Source organism: Carcharhinus amblyrhynchos, chromosome 18, assembly GCF_965287045.1.
Source record: "Carcharhinus amblyrhynchos chromosome 18, sCarAmb.v2.hapA, whole genome shotgun sequence".
Lineage (NCBI taxonomy): Eukaryota > Metazoa > Chordata > Chondrichthyes > Carcharhiniformes > Carcharhinidae > Carcharhinus > Carcharhinus amblyrhynchos.
This window is the reverse complement of record NC_137341.1, coordinates 30,010,331-30,029,795: the sequence shown is the minus strand read 5'-3', so window position 1 is coordinate 30,029,795 and position 19,465 is coordinate 30,010,331. Positions and strand designations below refer to the sequence as shown.

The 19,465-nt window shown below is 40.7% G+C and overlaps 1 protein-coding gene and 1 long non-coding RNA gene across 2 annotated transcripts; both read right to left on the bottom strand.

The window, feature by feature from the left end:
* Window positions 1-628: 628 nt before the first annotated feature.
* On the bottom strand, window positions 629-12,068 carry LOC145354722 (uncharacterized). The gene is made up of 7 exons (XM_080206176.1): window positions 12,003-12,068; window positions 11,577-11,737; window positions 10,084-10,201; window positions 6,592-6,693; window positions 3,412-3,537; window positions 829-950; window positions 629-632 (listed from the first exon to the last, which is right to left on the bottom strand). Exons 1-7 carry the CDS (start codon window positions 12,066-12,068, stop codon window positions 629-631), a joined length of 699 nt encoding a protein of 232 aa, XP_080062302.1.
* A 1,400-nt stretch (window positions 12,069-13,468) lies between these two features.
* On the bottom strand, window positions 13,469-16,925 carry LOC145354744 (uncharacterized). Its single transcript, XR_013888896.1, has 3 exons — window positions 16,890-16,925; window positions 16,091-16,173; window positions 13,469-13,504 (listed from the first exon to the last, which is right to left on the bottom strand). It is a non-coding gene; the product is annotated as an uncharacterized LOC145354744 (long non-coding RNA).
* Between the last annotated feature and the right edge of the window lie 2,540 nt (window positions 16,926-19,465).

The window sequence follows — 19,465 nt, the reverse complement described above, 5'->3', positions numbered from 1 at the left end:
TTATCTGGAGAGACTAGAGTAGTTGGGATATCTCCCCCTGGAGAAGAGGAGGTTAAAGGACAGGTTAAAAGAGATATTTAAAATTACAAGCGGTTTTGATAGAGGAGACTTGGTTTCCACTGGCAGAAGGATTAATATCCAGAGGGCAAAGATTTAAATTAATTGGAAAAAAGCCAGGATGGGTAATGCTAGAAAAAGAAATATTTTACTCAGTGAATTGTTACAAGCTGGTGTGCACTGTCTGAAAGAGAAATGGAAGCAGATTAAATTGTAACTTTCAAAGGAAATTGGAGCTATACTTAAAAAGGGACAAGTTTAGAGGGGTATTGGGGGGGAGCAAGGGTGTCAGAATAATAGCCCCTTCAGACAGCCAGCAGCACGGTAAAAGTACCAAATGGCTTCCTTCTCTGGCATATGTTTGTATATTCTAAAGTAACAATCAGTTTAGCTCAGTTGGCTGGATAGCTGGTTAGTAATGCCAAAAGCATGGGTTCAGTTCCTGTACCAGCTGAAGTTATTTATTCATTAAGGCCTGCCTTCTCGACCTTGCCCCTTGCTGGGTTAAGTCGCCACCAGTCAGCCTTCCCTTTTGAGCCCATGGTGACCTGTAACTATGGCGACTTTATCGTCACCTAACAACAGCATACATCAGTACGTTAATGTGACTAAAACAAAAATATTTCAATCTGTACCTTCCCCTAAAATGAGTCATTGATTATAACAGTAATTATGTACTTTAGCCCATTCTTTATTGAGAGAATTTACAAAACAAAATCAAGATTTTTTTTAAAAAAACCTGCAATTTGGAAAGAAAGCATGCTTCCTAACCGTTCCAGTATTTCTGCTTTGAGGACTCTTTTTATATAATTCACATCATGGTTAAACGTATCCTCTAACTTCTTAATATCCTCATCCATCTTCACAGAGTTTTCTGGCAGTCCGTATCTTGACTGCAAAAAAAAATTTCTAAACTTAATGGTCAGTTTTTTAATAGTTGTAAATAAATCTAAGATGGCAATGACATGTTTTACTAGAATCTAAAATAATTTAAAAACTATTGAAATGCTCAATAGAAGAAGAAAATGTCATAACATATTTCAAAAATGGACACTGAGCCAGAAAACAAGATACCAAGAGGGATTTAAAAAGTTAGTTTATTTTTTAGTCACAAGTAGGCTTATATTAACACTGCAATGAAGTTATTGTGAAAATCCCCTTGTTGCCACACTCCGGTGCCTGTTCAGGTACACTGAGGGAGAATTTAGCATGGCCGATCCACCTAACCTGCACATCTTTTGGACTTGGGAGGAAACCGGGCACCCAGATGAAATTCATGCAGATACAGGGAAAATGTGCAAACTTCACACAGTGACCCAAGTAGGGAATCAAACCCAGGCCCCTGCAGCTATGAGGCAGCAGTGCTAACCACTGTGCCACCGTGGATTTTCAACTGCTTCAAAGGGTTTGGTTTTAAGGGGATGGAGGGAAAGATGGAGAGATTCAAGGAGGGTCTCCAGAATGTATCCTAAATAGGTGAAAGCAAGGCTGCCTGCCGCTTGTGAGGCCAAAAAGGATCTCACAAAAGGCCAGAATCAGTGGACAGAAAACTTGGGGAGGTTATAAGGCTGGAGGAAATTAGGGGGATCAGGATGGGGCAAGGCACAAATTGGCATTAATGTGAGAATTAGAATTTGAAACTGGAGGCACTGTTGGCCTGGAAAACACTCTAATATAGCAAGGCCAGGTGTAAGGTGGGAGGAATAGCATACGTACAGGCAGCAGAATCAGCAGAAGTGACCTGAAGATGGAAAGGTAGGAGGCCAGCCAGGAGATCCTTCAGGGAGAAATTTTTCTGCAAACAACCTTTGACCACATGGTGATTAAGCAGTGGTCAACGTGTAATGTCCTTGAGGCCCTGACAGAAAAGGAGATGGTGGATCCTGTCGGATGGTTCCCTGAGCAGACTGTCAGTGTCATCTTGCAGAACGCCTCAACACCAGAACTCACAAACAAGCACCAAGACCTGGCTTAGCTGGTGGTGAGAAGGGCACTTCCCGTCAGATCCTTTATGCACACTCGAGGTCTCAACATTACCGCACACTGCCCTCGAAGCGGCTGTGGGGCTGATGAGACTGTCGCACACCTCCTTGTGGAATACGCCTTTGCAAAGAAAGGTCCGGAGTGAGATGCAGTGGTATTTGTCGAGGTTCGTCCCGAGCAGTTCGGTGACGCAGGACTCTGTGCTCTACGGGCTGTTTCCGGGAACGCACACCGAAACAAATATCAACTGCTGCTGGAGGGTCATCAACTCAATGAAGGATGCACTTTGGTCTGCCCCAACTTGCTGATCTTTCAGTTGAAAGATTTGTCCTTGACCAAGTATTGCAGACTGGCACATTCCAAGGTCCAGGACTATGTGCTGAGGGACGCATTCAAGCTTGGGGCAGATGCTGCAAAGGCACAACGGGGAAAGGCCACCCGTGTAAAGCCTTTCAACTGAGGCAGATCAAGGGCCTGGAAACTGCAGATCACCCTCAGCCTGTGTAACTGTGTGCTAAACTGAAAAATAACAGCACACACTAAAATCTGAGGCATGTATATAATTTTAAGCAATGAAATATAAAGAATGCAATGTTGTGTAAATAAGCATAGTATAATACTGGAAAAATTCTCTTTTTGCGCTGTTTGTAATTTTTGGATCTGTCGTTTTGCAATTGTTTATTTGAGAGTTTTTTTATGAATAAAGTATATTTTTGAAATAAAAAAATTGTAATATTGCTAAAAGCACTGCTAAAATTAATTAATGCTTGTGAACGATCCAATTCTGAATTCCTCATCAATTAGCACCTCATTTCAGAACTATCACAGTCACTTCAGGTAAGATTAATTACTTTAGAAAGGCAGCGACTGTTTCTGCTATTATCTGCACAGCAGGACATCACAAATATTGATGAGATGAGTGAGTCACTTGGTGATTCAGGGACTCACTTTAAAAACCGTCATGGAATCCTTAGCATCGATTTGAAACACCAGATTAGATCAAGCAAATTAAAAAAGGCCTCCGACAATTCCTCCAGTGTTAGAACCTTAGTCCCGTATGTCTGTCTTGACAGTTTTGAGCCCACAGCCTCCAGCAGACAAGAAATTATCAGCAGGATCTTTCCAATTCCATGAAGTAGACTTTGTTTTTTTGATGCAGAGCTGCAAAGTTGGTCTTCATCTTGAGATGTAAAAGATGATAAATGTAGGCAAAATGAAGCAAAATCAGAAAGAAAATCTGGAAAACTGAGTCTGGTAGCATTTTGACTTGTTCATTATTCAGATCCAAATTAACGATAATATGTCCCCTAATGATTCAAACACACCAAACAGTAAAACAAAAAGATAATAAGATGACAATATAATGTATACCTGCGTGTCCTTGAGTGCTTCAATTTCTTCCGTATGTAACTGCTGAAGAAAACACAGATTTTTCTCATTTTCTGCCCTGAGGGCCTTTTCTTGCTCATCTCTCAAACTCTCCAATCTGTGCAGATTCTTTGAGGGAAAAAAAAGAAAAAAAAATGTACTGTTTCCTTCGGAACAATTCCTAAATTCTTAGGCTTCAATTCTGGCCTTGGGTCACAGTCTGTGTGGAGTTTGCATGTTCTTCCCATGTCTGTGTGGAGTTTGCATGTTCTTCCCGTGTCTGTGTGGGTTTCCTTCGGGTGCTCTGGTTTCCTCCCATGCTCCACAAAGATGTGTGGGTTAGGTTGATTGACCATGATAAATTGGCCCTTAGTGTCAGGGAGATTGGTGAGGCAAATACATGGGGTTGCAGGAGTGGGCCCTCGGTCGGTTTGTCGTTGATGCAGTCTCAATGGGCTGAGTGGCCTCTTTCTGCACTATGGGGATTCTATGATTTTAGATGGCCAAAAATTCATCAAAGAGGTAGGCTTAAAAGCATTGTTGAATAATGCAAAAGTGTGGCATAATGTAAAACTCAGGGCTATTAACATGAATGTAGAATGCTATATCACTGCGTCAAGCACTTCATGCGTTTTTGCAGTGCCGTATTCAGCCTACCACTAGTTTTCATATATTGTTATTTACTGGAGCTGGTGGACACTTGTATCTGAGATGCAGGCAAGAAGCAAAAACTTAACTCCAATATTTCCTGCTTGCTTCTCCTTACGCTGGTGCAAGGAAATTGTGGACGCTTCCAGAATTTATCATAATATAAATTTAAGGGAATTTATCAACTAGCAGATGGGATGCATTTTGATGATTGTCATTTATTCTGTGGCAATTGATCAGTCTACAATTGCAGAGTTAAATGATATTATTTTGTGATGCCATATTGATTGGAGCCCTTTTTGGTTGTTCCAGCAGGGGAGGGAGGGGTGTGGAATTTCTTGCCCTTGCCTAATGCACCGAGAAGATGTTGGTGGGCCTTCTTCACGAACAGCATAAAAACAGTGGACTCAGTAGCCTCCTTCTGTGTTATAAATGTTTCTGAGTAACATCTGCAGTCCCTCATTTTTGTCACAATTTAATAAAACCGAGTGGTTTGCTACGCTACTTCAAAGGGTATTTAAGCAATAACCATGTTGGTGTGCGACTGGAGTCACAGATTAGTAAAAAGTCTGACAACACCAGATTTTAGTCCAACCTATTTATTTGATAATATACTCACAAGCTTTCGGGGTTAGCCCCGAAAGCTTGTGAGTATATTATCAAATAAATAGGTTGGACTAAAACCTGGTGTTGTCAGACTTTTTACTGTGTTTACGCCAGTCCAACGCCGGCATACCCACATCGTCACAGATTAGACCAGGCAAGAACAGCACGTTTCTCACCCAAAAGGACATTAGGTTTATGTAAACTGGTTCACTAAGAGCTTTGTGATCATTTTTATTTCCAGAATTCAAATTCTCAAACTGCCAATGGAGGGATTTCAACGTTATGTTCTAAATTATTAGTTCAGGCCTCCGTCTTGCTGGTCCAATTACGTAACTATTAGACCACATCTGTAGGTTTGACTCCAAACACGGCAAAGAAACAATATTCCCTCTGAGATCAAACAATGTGATCATCATTATTATGAAAAATCACGTCAAACAGAACAATACTTTGCAAGTGATGGAGATGCAACTTCTGCCCTTTCAGCTCATCTCCCCACACCATCCACAGAACCAAACACTCCTTCCAGTTATTGCAAGCTTTTCTGTCAATTTAATATACTGTACTCACTGATCACTGTGCAGTCTGCCCTGCACTCAGGAGAATAAATGTAGACTGGCACTTTGCAGAACACCTCTATTCAAAGCTTCTCATTATTTTAACTGCACTCACCTCTCTGTGGTGGGCCTGCTGCAGTGTTCTAATGCAGCTCAATGTCAGTTTTCAATTAGGCACATTGCAGCCTTCAGACTCAACACTGAGTTCAACAATTACAAATTAGAATCTCTGCCCATTCATTCCACTTTTTTTTGTATTTCCTCTTGTTTTTCTCTTTTTGTTTTTGAATGGCAGTTTTTCTTCATTCTGCCATTCATGTCTCCTCTTCCTTTTTACATGTCCCATTAACTCCCTATAGTTCTCCATTACCAACTCTTCAGCTTCTCCTGTTTCTCACCCTGTCACAGAACTTCCCTTTGTCTCTTCCTTTAACCCTTCTGCATTTAACTTGCATTAAACTTATTACGTCCCTAGAATCATAGAATCTCAACAACGCAGAAGGAGGCCATTTGGCCCATTGGCAACAACCCCACACAGGCCCTATCCCCATAACCCCGCGTATTTACCCTGCTAGAGCCCCTCCTGACAATAAGGGGCGATTTAGCACAGCCAATCCACCTAACCTGCACATCTACGGACTGTGGGAGGAAACCCATGCAGGCATGGGGGAGAACGTGCAAACTCCACACAGACAGTGACCCAAGCCAGAAATCCAACCTGGGTCCCTGGCAATGTGAGGCAGCGGTGCCATGATCATTAACTCGAAAGGTTAATTCTGTTTTTCTCTCCACCCATGTTGTCTGACCTGCTGAGTATTGAGTATTTTTGCCTTTGTCGTAGCAAAGTTCTATTTTGAATAGACAGTGACTGTAATAATTTACATGGCTTGCACTCATTTTACAGAGTAGCATCTCCATTGTACAGCATTACCTAATCTAATTTTGAAAATAATTCAGCTTTTTAATGATATAATATGGAATTTTTTTGCCTGCTTATTTATGTGTAAATTATCTTGCTGTTTTATTTTCTTGGATGGAACGTGAAAATCAGGGAGGGATCAGGTTTCATCTCGGCTACAGATTGAGCTAATCAATCTTGCTGAGATGAGGGTGTGCATTAGACATCACTGATATCTCACAGCTAACAGGGAATAAAGAAAAAATTGTCCATGTTCCTGATGCAAAGCAACACCTCCTGTTATAAGGATATATTTGGACCCACTATCACCTTGTATGGGTAAGTGGCAACAGCCATTAAATGTGGCCTTGCTACCATCACCCACAGACACAGAACACATTTTTAAGAAACTCAAAGCAGAAATAAAAAATGCCAATAGTGTCAGTGCTTCACCAGTACTTCCTAAAGGCTCACCTTTTCAAGATCTAAAAATCTCCTCTGTATCTCTTCGCGAAGCTGAATTTCCTTCCGAAATAGTTTGTTGTTGAGATCTTCCAGAAGTTGATACATTTTGCCCTGCAACAAAATTCCAAATCCTCAATGAGGCAGTAACAAAAAAAAAGAAGCACTGACTGAGGAAAGGTTAACTTGGCAAACAGAACTGCCTCTCTCTATATTCCATATAAAATGTACTTGTCTCTCAGAAGGTTCTGTTCAGGTTTGACTTGCAAGAGGAGACTGGCAGAGCAAATGTTTTTGTTGGCGAGGGGCTGGGTTTTACGTGCCTGCGGTATTTTCAGCTAGGTGGGGAGGAAGAAAGAGGTGCCCAGCCCACAATCTTCCCACCCATCACTGGGTCACCCCCATAACATGGCAGGTGTGCAGGCGCCAAAATCAGCAACCCACCTGCCACATGCAGATGAATAATTAAGGGTCAATTGAGCTTATTACCAATCTCAGTAAAATGCTGCCAGCACCATAATATGGTTGGTGTGGGCAGGTGGAGCTTAATGGGCAACCAATTTTTTAAAAAGTTTTTAAAAGGATGGAAAGGAATTGTTGGAACTATCTTTGTGGTGGTGTCCTTTTCCTTTTTCTTCTAAGCTGCCAACTCAGCAAAACCCCCTCATTAAGCTGACCAAATGTTCCCCGCCCAATACCAATACACCAAATTTACCTCTTTCCGGATTCCACTGGGCCTTCTTGGGACTAGCTGCAGTCCCAGAGGTGGCCACCACTGAGCACTAGGTGCTACTAGGATTGCTGGAGCTGCTGGCCAATCCGATTGGTTGGCCTTTCCCCAGGGCAGGATATCTTCACCAGTGATGGGCAGATGTGCCACGGTGGGCCAAATTAGCTGACCTGTAGTGTGTATTGGCTGCAGGCAAGGTTTGCACAGAGCAAATTGACTTTCCTTGCAGGGAGGGGCAAAGGAACCGACCCCCACTCCCATAAAATGGAGCCCGAGGTCTCGAAAGTGCGGGAAGAATGATGTAGATCTTTAAACTAGTACGTTCAGATAAAGATATGAATACAGAATGAAAAGGGTCTGACTTAAACTTTAACTTAAATCAGTGATGAGAAAAATTCCTATTCCTCAGGTCAATCATGTACACCATTAAAGGAACCATCATCTTGAAAATATCTCAACCATTTCAATCTCTACCTGTCCCTGTAGCCTCCAATCCAAACAATCCAGATTAAACTTGATCACGATCTCCCTTTCTTTTTCTCCAATTAAAAGGTCATCTCTTGGGTTTTTATCATTTAGAGCTCTAAACTTTGTTCATAAACCCTCTCTATACAAAGTAAAACAACTGAGCATATGACAAACATGGCCTCATTAATGATGAAGCATCAAGTTAGAGTAGTTTGTTTTAACTTGTAGTCAAATGTTCTGAACAAGCATTCTTGGGAAGAAAAGGCAAATTGGCAAATTACATTTTTCCGAATAACATCAAGGCATATGTTTATTTACTCACCATATTAACCAGTCTCTTTTCTCCATATACACAGCCAGTTGTATAATGTTTTTGTTGCTAGTTTGTTCCATTGGTGTGTTATCCATGTGAAACAATTCTGTCTGAATTCTGTGCTTTCTGATTGGTTCAAACTGAGGTTATCATTTAAACATTCATTACTTTGAATCATTCTGAAAACCCTATTAGATTGCATTGAAGTGCCCTTTTCTCCAACAAAAACAAGACCAGTTTCCTTGCTCCACAGCTTGGGTGCTAGAAACCTGATTTCACAAAGAAATCAGTGGGTCATTTTGCCTTACTTGGAATAAAGTAACTTCTATAAACCCTCCTGCATCCTATGCTACTAGGAGAAAACCTGTCCTTGCAATATTAAGATTCAGATCCAGACATTTCAGCCTGTGCTTTATTCATATCATATCTCCTATAGGCAGAAAGAAAAGCCTATGACTAAGAGGCTTCCCAAATATATCGGGCGTGAGGATCTTCTCAATTGCCGAGACATTCCTGGTGCTTGTTGCTTTCAGTCTTTGGAGAAACAACTTCAATGAACAGCTCCAAGGTATTTTAACTACTTTCAGCCCGTTTTCTTTAAGATAAACTAACCGTATATATACTTTGCTTTAAAACCCTGTCATTTAAATATGACTTTTTTGTGAATCCTTACCATGGAAAATTGGTCAAAAATCCCAAAATATGACAAGTTGCATACCAATTTGATGGTTTCAACTACTCAACCACAGCAATATACAACCCTGCTTTGATTGATATACCACATATCCATTATGGTCCATCAATAGTCATTTGTTCTTTGTTCCAAACTAATTATTTTACCTTGATCTATTGCTAATGGCTCCATTTTCCAATCCTGTTGCATTGTGTATATTAACAGTTCTGCCTCCGTCCTTAGAACAACCTGCAAACCAATCATGCTTTCAATTCTATTTACTAAAAGATAAATAGAACTCCCAAGAATAAGATCTCTTGAAAGATCAAAGAGACCTTCTGATCTCTTTGCCCTCCATCCATCACATACTTGGATCTAAAAATAACATCCTTTCGTGCATTTACTGGCGTGAAGTAATGTTTATTGCAATAAGCCAACATCTTAAAATGAAATGTCCACCTACATATGGAATACAAAAAGCGTTTCCTCAACTCCCATAAAATGATATTTTCCATTAATACTAAACTATTGTATTGCAACAACGACTGAATAGATATTTCATACTTATGTTTCAAGATTTAAAATATATATTTAGGCAGTCATTACTAATACACTTAGTGGAATATGATTGCATTTCACTCTCTACCAATCAGTAATTATCAAATTTATTACAAAAGTGCAGCTAATGACACAAAAACACCATTGATACTTGGTACCGGAGTTATCCTAGCAATTAATAACCTGAACTTTGACATTGTTCTTTACTTTTGTTTAAAAAAACGGTGAATGTTGCTTATTTTTTCTCCCTAGGCTCGTTCGGTGTCACACCTACCATGGTAGAGAGGGCACACAGATAGTTTACTCTCTGGAACTCCTCCAATGTTACACAGAAGCAGGTCTGCACAGAGGTGCTTGATAGTAGTCAACAGATAATTTCCTGTTGTGTTTTGTTCCCTTATGAGGAATCACCAGGTCTCCATTCAATAATTCCTACAGTAATATTACTGCACAGAGTTGGAAATGAAATCAGAGTATCATTCATTCCTTGTGAGTTCTCCACAGAACTGCACTCCTTATGATATAAACTGTAGTATGTTGCCATTAAAATGCTCCGCATGCTGCTGATATGCATAAAGCAAGCAGCACCTTTACAAAGTATTATTAAAACTCTTGTAATTATATGTATTGTTACTCTAGGTTTAGTTTTAAGGGCCACTGATTAATTTCACCACATTCACTGTTTCAAAAAAAAGGAAAATATTTCAAGGACAAATAAAGAAATTAGTGCAAATGATATGAAAACCACATTGATCAAATTACCTGAGGATAAATACTTTCTGGGGAAAAGCTTGTGCCCATTTCTTTTTGGTGGAATTTATGCCAACCGTCCTCCCTCTTGTGGTCTTGCTGAGCTATTGTAGCTGTCAATTCATGAAGCCTTTAACAAAGAGAGTTTCCTTCAAGAATATAATTGGCAAATTAAAGGACAATTGTGCTCAAGTTTCCATACTAACTAGTTAACATAAGCTCAAATATAAAATCTCTCAACCAGCATCCTCAAGCATAATTGATTTGTAATTGGAACAAAGTTCCATGAATCCAAGGCACAATGGTTTGATAGCATGGCAGACAAGGTCAAAGAATCGCTCGAGAGTGAGGCTGGAGACTATGAGGTGTGCAGCATTTATCTCTGACCTGCATACATTTTATGATAATTAACATCAATGCTCTGTACTGAGTCTTAAATATTTGTCAACTGCCCCCTTTCTGTAAGGGATAACTAGATAATTAGTCACCCTTCAAGTTTTATTTTCAAGATGTAATGATTCCTGCAGGAGGAGGGCAAGACCAAGGCACAATGCAATGAATCCCATTCAACAAACAACATAGACAGAAATTCACATTTCGGTCCCGGGTATGTGGTCAGTCTTTTCTTGGTTGGGGGGGGGCGGGTGTGCGCGGCAGCGGCAGGGTGTGGTGTAGAATGGTTCAGTGAAGAGTTCGATGAATGGATTTAAAAGATTGTGGATTCTTGGGTGCATGTCAGTGTGGGGGCAACTCCATTCCTCCTAAGTTCTTATGATCCTTTATACCATCAGATTAAAGCTGTTATCCGAGTGAGATCCAGATGGGAGCTCAGGGTCAGAATTGTATTAAATACATCTTCTTATTGCTTAGTTATACTCCGCATGCTGCTGAGAATTCAGGATAGGTGACTTTCTCCCAGTTTACTGTCAAGACTTTGACTTGGCAAGAGGCCCAGAACAGAGATTTGGGGTACAGTTGCTTTCCAGATACTCATTCTTTTTGCGAGGAAATGCTTAGCTCTAATTATTGCCTCCTAAAGCAATAGATCAGCCATCTAGCTAAGTAAGGATCAAATCGATGCACCCACCAGCTTCTGCCCATGTTGCACCATTATTACCCAAAAGCATGTACCACATTTTCAAAATTAAATGAACGTGTGAATCCCTATGTATCAGTTATTTTATAATGCCATCTATTTCTGATTCGATATGAAAAATACCTAATGAAATATTACTGTTCTTCAAGGGCGAGTGCTGCATCTATATCAAATCCCTGAGATCGTTGCCTTGACTTCCGTATGTATCAAGCTACAAGTAACTTGATTCTTTTACTTTTCTGTTTATTTACATCCAGTGATAAAATGTGTTATATCAATATATATATATAAAACAACATTTAAATTTACTGTCCCAAAAACATCTTGTGAAACAATGAAAAGAGGTGGCAAACAATAAAGGGAGACCTGATGTCTCTACTTTGGCAAACTGTGACCTACAACATCTAACTTTATCACTTCTTTACACAGGGTCTTCCAAGAGACTATGCGCAGAATGAAACCCAGAAGAAAAGCCAGTAGATCAGATTCTCCAATTTCAACTTCATTTTTCTTTCCAAGTTTCTCATCTTCAGGATGTACATCCACATAGTTCAATCGATCTGAAAGCCGCTATTTAAGAACATAAGACATCGGAGCAGAAGCAGGCCTTTTGAGTCCAGTCCACAATTCAACAAAATAATGACTAATTATCCACATCAATTGGAATTGGAGTACAAGAATAAGGAAGACTTGTTACAACTGCATATAGCTTTGTCCACAGTTTTATTCGCCACATTTAAGAAAAGATGTTCTTAGCAACAGTACAGCAAAAGTTCACTAGATTAGACCCTGGGATGACAGAGTTGTCTTATAGTGGAATAAATTGGGCCTATACTTGTTGAAGCTTATAAGAACGAGAGGGATTTTCATCAAAGTATACAAGAGGGGGAGGCGATTGCATAGGTATTACCACTGAACTAGTAATCCAGAGTAATACTCTGGGGACCCAAGTTTGATTCCCACCACAGCAGATGGTTGAATTTGAATTATAACAATGACCATGAATCCCATTGTTGGTTGTCATTAATTAAAAAACCCATCTGGTTAACTAATATTAAGCAAGGAAACTTGCCATGCTTACCTGGTCTGGCTGACTTGTGACTCCAGATTCACAGAAAGCTATCAGTTCACAGGCAGTTGGGGATGGGCAACAAATGCCAGTATTTGCCAGCAATGCCAACATCCCATGAAATAATTTTTTTTTAATTCTGAAGAAACTCAATAGGGTACGTACAGAGAGGTTGCTTCCCTTGGTTGGAGAATCTAGAACATGGGGATGCAGTCTCAGGATCAGGAAACAATCATTTAGGACCAGGATGAGGAGAAATTTCTTCATGCAAAAGATTGTGAATCTTTGGAATTTCCTGCCCTGGGGGCTGGCAGATGTTCCATCGCTGAGTATATTCAAAACCAAAATTGACAGATTTTTGACCCCACAAAATATCAAGGGATTTAGGAAAGCAAGTGTTGAGATAGATCAGCCATGACTGAACTGGATGGCAGAACTGGCCGAAGGGGCCAAAAGGTCTACTCCTGCTATTACTTATTATTCCTTCTTTTATTAGAACATTTCTTTCTAGTCTCAGATTAAATCTTTATTATAAAAGTCAGTTGCCTCTTCAAGAAGCTTTTTCCCCAGGGTAGCAGAGTCAATTGCTAGGGGGCATAGGTTTAAGGTGCAAAGGGCAAGGTTTAAAGCAGATGTACAAGTCAAGTTTTTTTTACACAGAGGGTGATGGGTGCCTGGAACTCGCTGCTGGGGGAGGTAGTGGAAGCAGATACAATAGTGACTTTTAAGGGGTGTCTTAACAAACACCTGGATAGGATGGGAATAGAGGAATATGGTCCCCAGAAGAGTTGCAGGTTTCAGTTCAGATGGGTAGCATGATGGGTGCAGGCTTGGAGAGCCAAAGGGCCTGTTCCTGTACTGTAATTTTCTTTGTTCTTTGTTCAAATAACCATATTCAGCAGATGTAATATGTCTCAAACCTCATTCAAAATGTTGTTTCTTTTTTTTCAGCATATGGTGGTGGTTTTATCTCGGTTCTGACTACTTAGCTGTTCGATACAAGTTTAACATTTTGCAGTCAGTCAACTAATTCAAAACCGATTTAGCAATCTATGACTTGAAAGAATACACACTAACATTCTGATGAGTTTTCTCAAAGGGGCATAGAACACATTTTCTTCAATACAGTAATATTATTTCAGTCACCTGTAGGTGAATATGAAAAAGGTTACCGTGCATTAATCTTTTGTTGAAGAAGTTTTCCTTCTGATTCAAGATCAGTTTGTTTATTCCTGATGTGGGAGAATGCATCTTCAATTTGCAGTAGTCTACAATTTTAAGTAGATCTCAGTATTAGCTTGAGTTACATCAAGGTATCCAAGTCAATTAATGAAACATTAAAATAGTATAACTGCCAGACACCAAAATAAAGCCACATTTTGACCAACAATTTAATCCAAGCACTAACATCCCCTGAACAATTGTACTGTGCACCATCTGACAAAACCAATTAAACTGCTAGCTTCAGATGGTTCTAAAGTGCTACGCGGGTAGTTACTCTGAAAAAGTTAGAAATAAAACCAGTTCTAACTTCAGCATAACACTTTTAAATACTCACACATGTCCCTCCACACAAGATTCTCCCCCTCAACTCCAATCCAAGCACCCCCCCACCCCCCGACAGTATTCCCCACCCCAACCCCCCACCCCCAATGTCTGAACACCTATTCAATTTCTGACCCTCTTACCACACCCCCCCAGCCGATGTCTGACCCACCCACATCCCCCAATGTCCGATTCCCCCAACACCCTGTCCCAGCTAATGCCATAAAAAAGAGGCATTTCCAAATTTGCTCAGATGCCTTTAGACTCTGCGCTGGGCCCACTGCACTGTATGGATCTCACCTGACCAGAGTCAGGAGGGCAGAGTGAGACAGGCTCAGACGAAACCCGATGTAGGCAAGTGGATATGGAATGAATCCCATGCTGACTGGGCCATATCTTCCTGAGTGGCAATATTTTTATTATTAATTTATGACATACTGCATCAACAAAATTCACAAACAACTATTTAAGTTTATTTCTTAGAGTCGCAAGTAGGCGTACATTAACACAGTAATGAAGCTACTATGAAAATCCCCCAGTCACCACACTCTGGCACCTATTCGGGTACACTGAGGGGGAATTTAGCATGGCCAATCCATCCAACCAGCACGTCTTTCGGACTGTGGGAGGAAACCCACACAGGCACAGGGAGAATGTGCAGACTCCACACAGACAGTGACTCAAGTGGGGAACTGAACCTGAATCCCTGGTGCTGTGAGGCTGCAGTGCTAACCACTATGCCAGCCTACTTTTTAAAGATGCAATCATTGTTTAGACAAATTCATAATAATAATATACATAACCAAGTTTATAATTTAAAATCCAACTCAGGTGCCTCATTGAGGTTCCAACACAAAATCCTGTTCAATAACAATGATAAGAAGTAGCTACTTTTATTACTGCAAAAATGCTTTATTTCAAAATTATTGAAAAAGAGTTTTTATTTGGATTTGTACAGATTAGGTAGTTAATGACCTGTCCATTTCAGGAGACCATGCTTTCTGCCGCACTGCATGATGGCATTAAACTAACATGCATTTGGTAAAGGGGAAAATGCAGTAATTGCAAACAGCTCATCCTACATAAGCTGCTTAATGTGTTGGCAAAAGCAAAGATCATTCACACTCATACAACAAAAAAAAATGTTAGAGTGTTAGTAGGAGAGGCATTATAATGTTTATCACACATGACAATTTGAGGCCAAAAGAGAAAATGCTGGAAAATCTCAGCAGGTCTGGCAGCAAATGTAAAGAGAGAAAAGAACTGACGTTTTGAGTCCAGATGACCCTTTGTCAAAGTTTTTATCCAGTGAGAATTTGAGGAATTGGTATTACTTGCCAAAGATGAGTAGGAGCAAAAACAAACATTAGGCCAGTCGAGTCTGCTCTGCCATTCAACACGATCATGGCTTCAACTCCATTTTCTTCCCCACCTCCTGTCTCCATTAATTCCTTCTGAGACCAAAGGCCTGCCTATCCCAGGCTTAAATGCATTCAACGATGGAGCATCCACAACCCCTTGGGGTACTGAATTCCAAAGACCCACAACGCTTTGAGTGAAGTAAATTTATTTCTTCAAATTTAAATTAATGAAAAATTGTCGTTCTATCTTTCAAACACTTCACCAATAACCATTCTACGCACCCCCCCCCACCCACCCACAGCCCACACTAGCTCCTCCCCACCCCCAACCACCCACCCACCAAAGCACCGACAAACCCTAGATGTGAGCATCCCCAACTTTGGCTATAACTGAATGTTTTTCGAGTTTGGACTGACCAGCCCACATTCTGAGGTGGTCCATTACAAATGGAAGCCCCTATCCAATGGAAAGCAACATGACTTAATGACCCCCCTCTTGAACTCAAACCAAAAAATGGTTCACCAACATTGGTCCTTTGCTGCCTTCCCCCATCCAGCACCAGCTAATCTTGGACTATGCAGCTCAGTTCATTTTGTGTCTGATGAAAATGGAGTGGGGACATTGATTTTCTCAGTGGAAACCTTAATGGTAATTCATCTAAAATGCAAAGTGTTCAGGGACAGGTATATAAACTTTACAATCATATTCACAGTGTTTAAATACAAGCACCCAACAATGAAACTGTTGAAACAAGGAAAATGAGCAGGGAAAAAATAGCTGTTGGATTTCTTTTCAAACAAGATCAATACTGGGAGAAGAAAATCCTTCAACTAATTTGACATGGGGAAAGCAAAGCCAAGAGAAACAACAAAATAAATAAAACAGATCCTGTCGGCGCTAATATTTTTGCCCATAAACTACGCATCATACAGCAATTATACATTTACCTCTGTTCAAAGTTGGTCTTCATTTGCATAACTGACCGTTCAGTTTCTCTTTGAATTTCACTTTGTTTCTGTATACTGCACAGCTGCAAAACATAGAAATACATTCTTTGTTTCTCACCAGAGGAAGTCCATATGAAAATTTAGAATTAATCTTTTCTGGTATGGCTTATTATTTTATGACAAACAAAACCCAATTATAAATGTGGATGTTTAACTGGCAATAGAATTTCTAGTAAATTCTACTAAACGTAAAAATAATTACCACAGCAATGTGGTTGACCAGACATAGGGGTTAGCACTGCTGCGTCGCAGCTCTAGGAACCCGGTTTCAATTCCCGGCTTGGGTCGCCGTCTGTGTGAAGTTTGCACATTCTCCCTGTGCCTGCGTGGGTTTCCTCCAGGTGCTCCGGTTTCCTCCCACAGTCCAAAAGACATGCTGGTTGGGTGCTGTGCTAAATTGGCTGTGCCAAATTCTCCCTAGGTGTACCAAAATAGGTGTTGGAGTGTGGCAACTAGGGGATTTCCATAGTAACTTCATTGCAGTGTTAATGTAAGCCTACTTGTGACACTAATAATAAAAAGTAAACTTAAGATTCTCAACTGCCCTCAGGCAATTACGGATGGGTAATAAATGCTGGCCAGCCAGCGATGCCCAAGTCCCATGAATGAATAAAAAAAAATTACTTGTGTACTAGGCACCAGCACTAATAAAATATTTTAAGGTGAACTTATAATAAAGGTTTCAGCAGAAATCGAATAATCTAAGCAGCCACAACAGGATGATCACAGCAAGGCGTACCACAGCTACAGTAATGGTTGGGACACTCCCGTTGCTTCAATGCCCCAATGGAAGGCACAGGAAGAGAATTCACTCCTTTGCTGTGTAATAACCCAGGCCGGAAACGGACGTGCGGGGATTTCAGCAGCAATTCCGCCCTATCGGCTCCACCACAAAGAGGCTGCCAACACAAAACATGAAACCATCGACCAGGTAAAGCATCAGCATTCGTGGAATTGTGCTCATTCGGGTAAGTCATCCCCCAAGGAGACAGGAGAGAGGCAAAATTTGAGAGAAATGAGAATTACCCTCACAGGTAGAAGCAACAGAATAAAGTGTTGTTGTCAGGTATAACTTATATATAAACATGCACAGCACAGTGCTGACTTTATTCTGTACTAGGCAAATATTTTGAATTTGCTATTAATATGTACACCAGGATGAAAAATAGGAGCTATTTGCATCTCAGAGAAAACAAAATGTACCAATATGCTTTACAAAGGCAATCAAAAAAAAAGAAGCAAAGAAGAATCTATTGGCATGTGTGAGGTACTGAGATCTCACACTGTATGTTATATACTATAGTATATATCGATAGACACCCCATTGCTATTTCTAAAACTTTCAAACTGAACTATGACCTTCAAAATGGCTGAACCTATGTTTGTCTGTGATCCCTGAACAAAAGCAGCTATTTGGCAGTTTGAGGAAAACTCTTACCTCATTCATTATCTGGTGAGGAACCATGAGCAGCCATTTGATTCAAATAGACCTATACAAAGCCATCTGCATGTTATCATTCAGGCTGGCCAGAAGGAGATGGCCTGTCTGCTAAAACATAGGTCCTAAATCCTTCCTTTCAATTCCTATTTCAGTTTTTGGAATCTGGACAATAGGCACACATCTTCTGTCAAATAGCTGGCTGAGACATGGGAGTCAAGTGAACTTTGATTTGATTTGATTTATTATTGTCACATGCATTAGTATACAGTGAAAAGTATTGTTTCTTGTGTGCCATAGACAAAACATACTGTTCATAGAGAAGGAAACGAGAGAGTGCAGAACGTAGTGTTGCAGTCATAGCTAGGGTGTAGAGAAAGATCACCTTAGAGCGAGGTAGGTCCGTGGGTATGGACCTCTGGCTTGTGGAACCAGCAATACTGCCTTGCTGAACTGTATTGGTCTGACTGCTGCTTACATTGAACTAGCAGCCTCATAGGCAAGCAGCTCTGCACAGGTAGAATGCCTGGCCCCCATTCACATTGCGTCTGCTGAAGACTGTATGATCACCTACAAGACTGATTCACCTCTGCATGTGTATCCCACCAAGTGAAGTCAACACCACCAGGAGATTGGCTTACCCAACATCAGTTTTCAGTGCACCAACCTCCATGCTGGAGTACTTTATTTGATTTTGATTCTGGTCCCTGGAACACAAGCGTCACAAGTTTTCTTTTCTCTGTGGTCTCTGTAGCATAAACATTTATTTTCTTAATTCCCCCTCTTTACAATCTGAATGTGAAGGAGACATTGTAAACTCTCTTTCTACTCTGAGTGTGGGCAAAGTTCATCCTATCTTGAGTTTACTGCTGGGCTATTAATAGAAAATGGAATTACACCAAAACTAAAGGATTGGGAAATAAGCCAACACGTAGAGGGAAGCAAATCAAAACACCTTTTCGTTTAGGGACAGATGGTGAGACAAGAAATTAAATTAACCCCCCCTCCTGTCCATAACACAGGCATAATAATAAACATGGCGGAAAAGACACATACAGAGCAAGTGGCTAGTGCTATTTAAAGTTTGCCTGCCCCTCTCTTTAAGGGGAAGTTCAACGTATGGATGCAAGATGTAGAGGGAGTTTTTGCACAGAAAACATACAGCAAAGATTTCTGATGCTGCAGTGGAGGTCGTGGTAGATGTGGTGGAGTGGAGGACGAATATAGGCAGGGAGACAAAGGGCAAAAGTACCAGCGCTCCGAAAATTGAAATCTGCACAGGAAACTAACAATCTTGAGTTATCAAGGTCATGAATTCATCTTAAAATGGCCTATCCTACCAACTGTACTAATAGCTTCATTCACTGCTCATTACAGTCACATCGTTCACCTTCCAACAATTTCTATCATTCAGTAAACCGTCCTACAATTTACATTTTTTACCTCACCCACATACACTTGACAACATTGCAAAGCTTGCCCACACTGGCAATCATGACAGTCACATCACCAAACATATCACATGACACTCAACGAGAACTGGAACATCCCCAGTCATTGGAAGAGGCATGCAGCTCTCAGCTGTGTGCACATCTGTCTAGACGGTCGTGTATCCAGGAAAACAAGAATGAACGCGAAGAGACATTGTCACTCTGTCTTCTATCTGCAGCCACCAACTCAGATGCTGACACTGCACATACTTTACAAGCTCACAGAAGGGAAGGGAGGGGCCTCTGTGGGGTCAGACACTGGGCAGGAGTCCAAGAATGAGAAAGAATAGTACTGGAGGGAAGGTTGACACACTAGTTCTGTTTCAGGAGTTTCAAACTGGGATTTTGATGGGACAAACTAATAGGCATACATTGCCCAAATGCTTG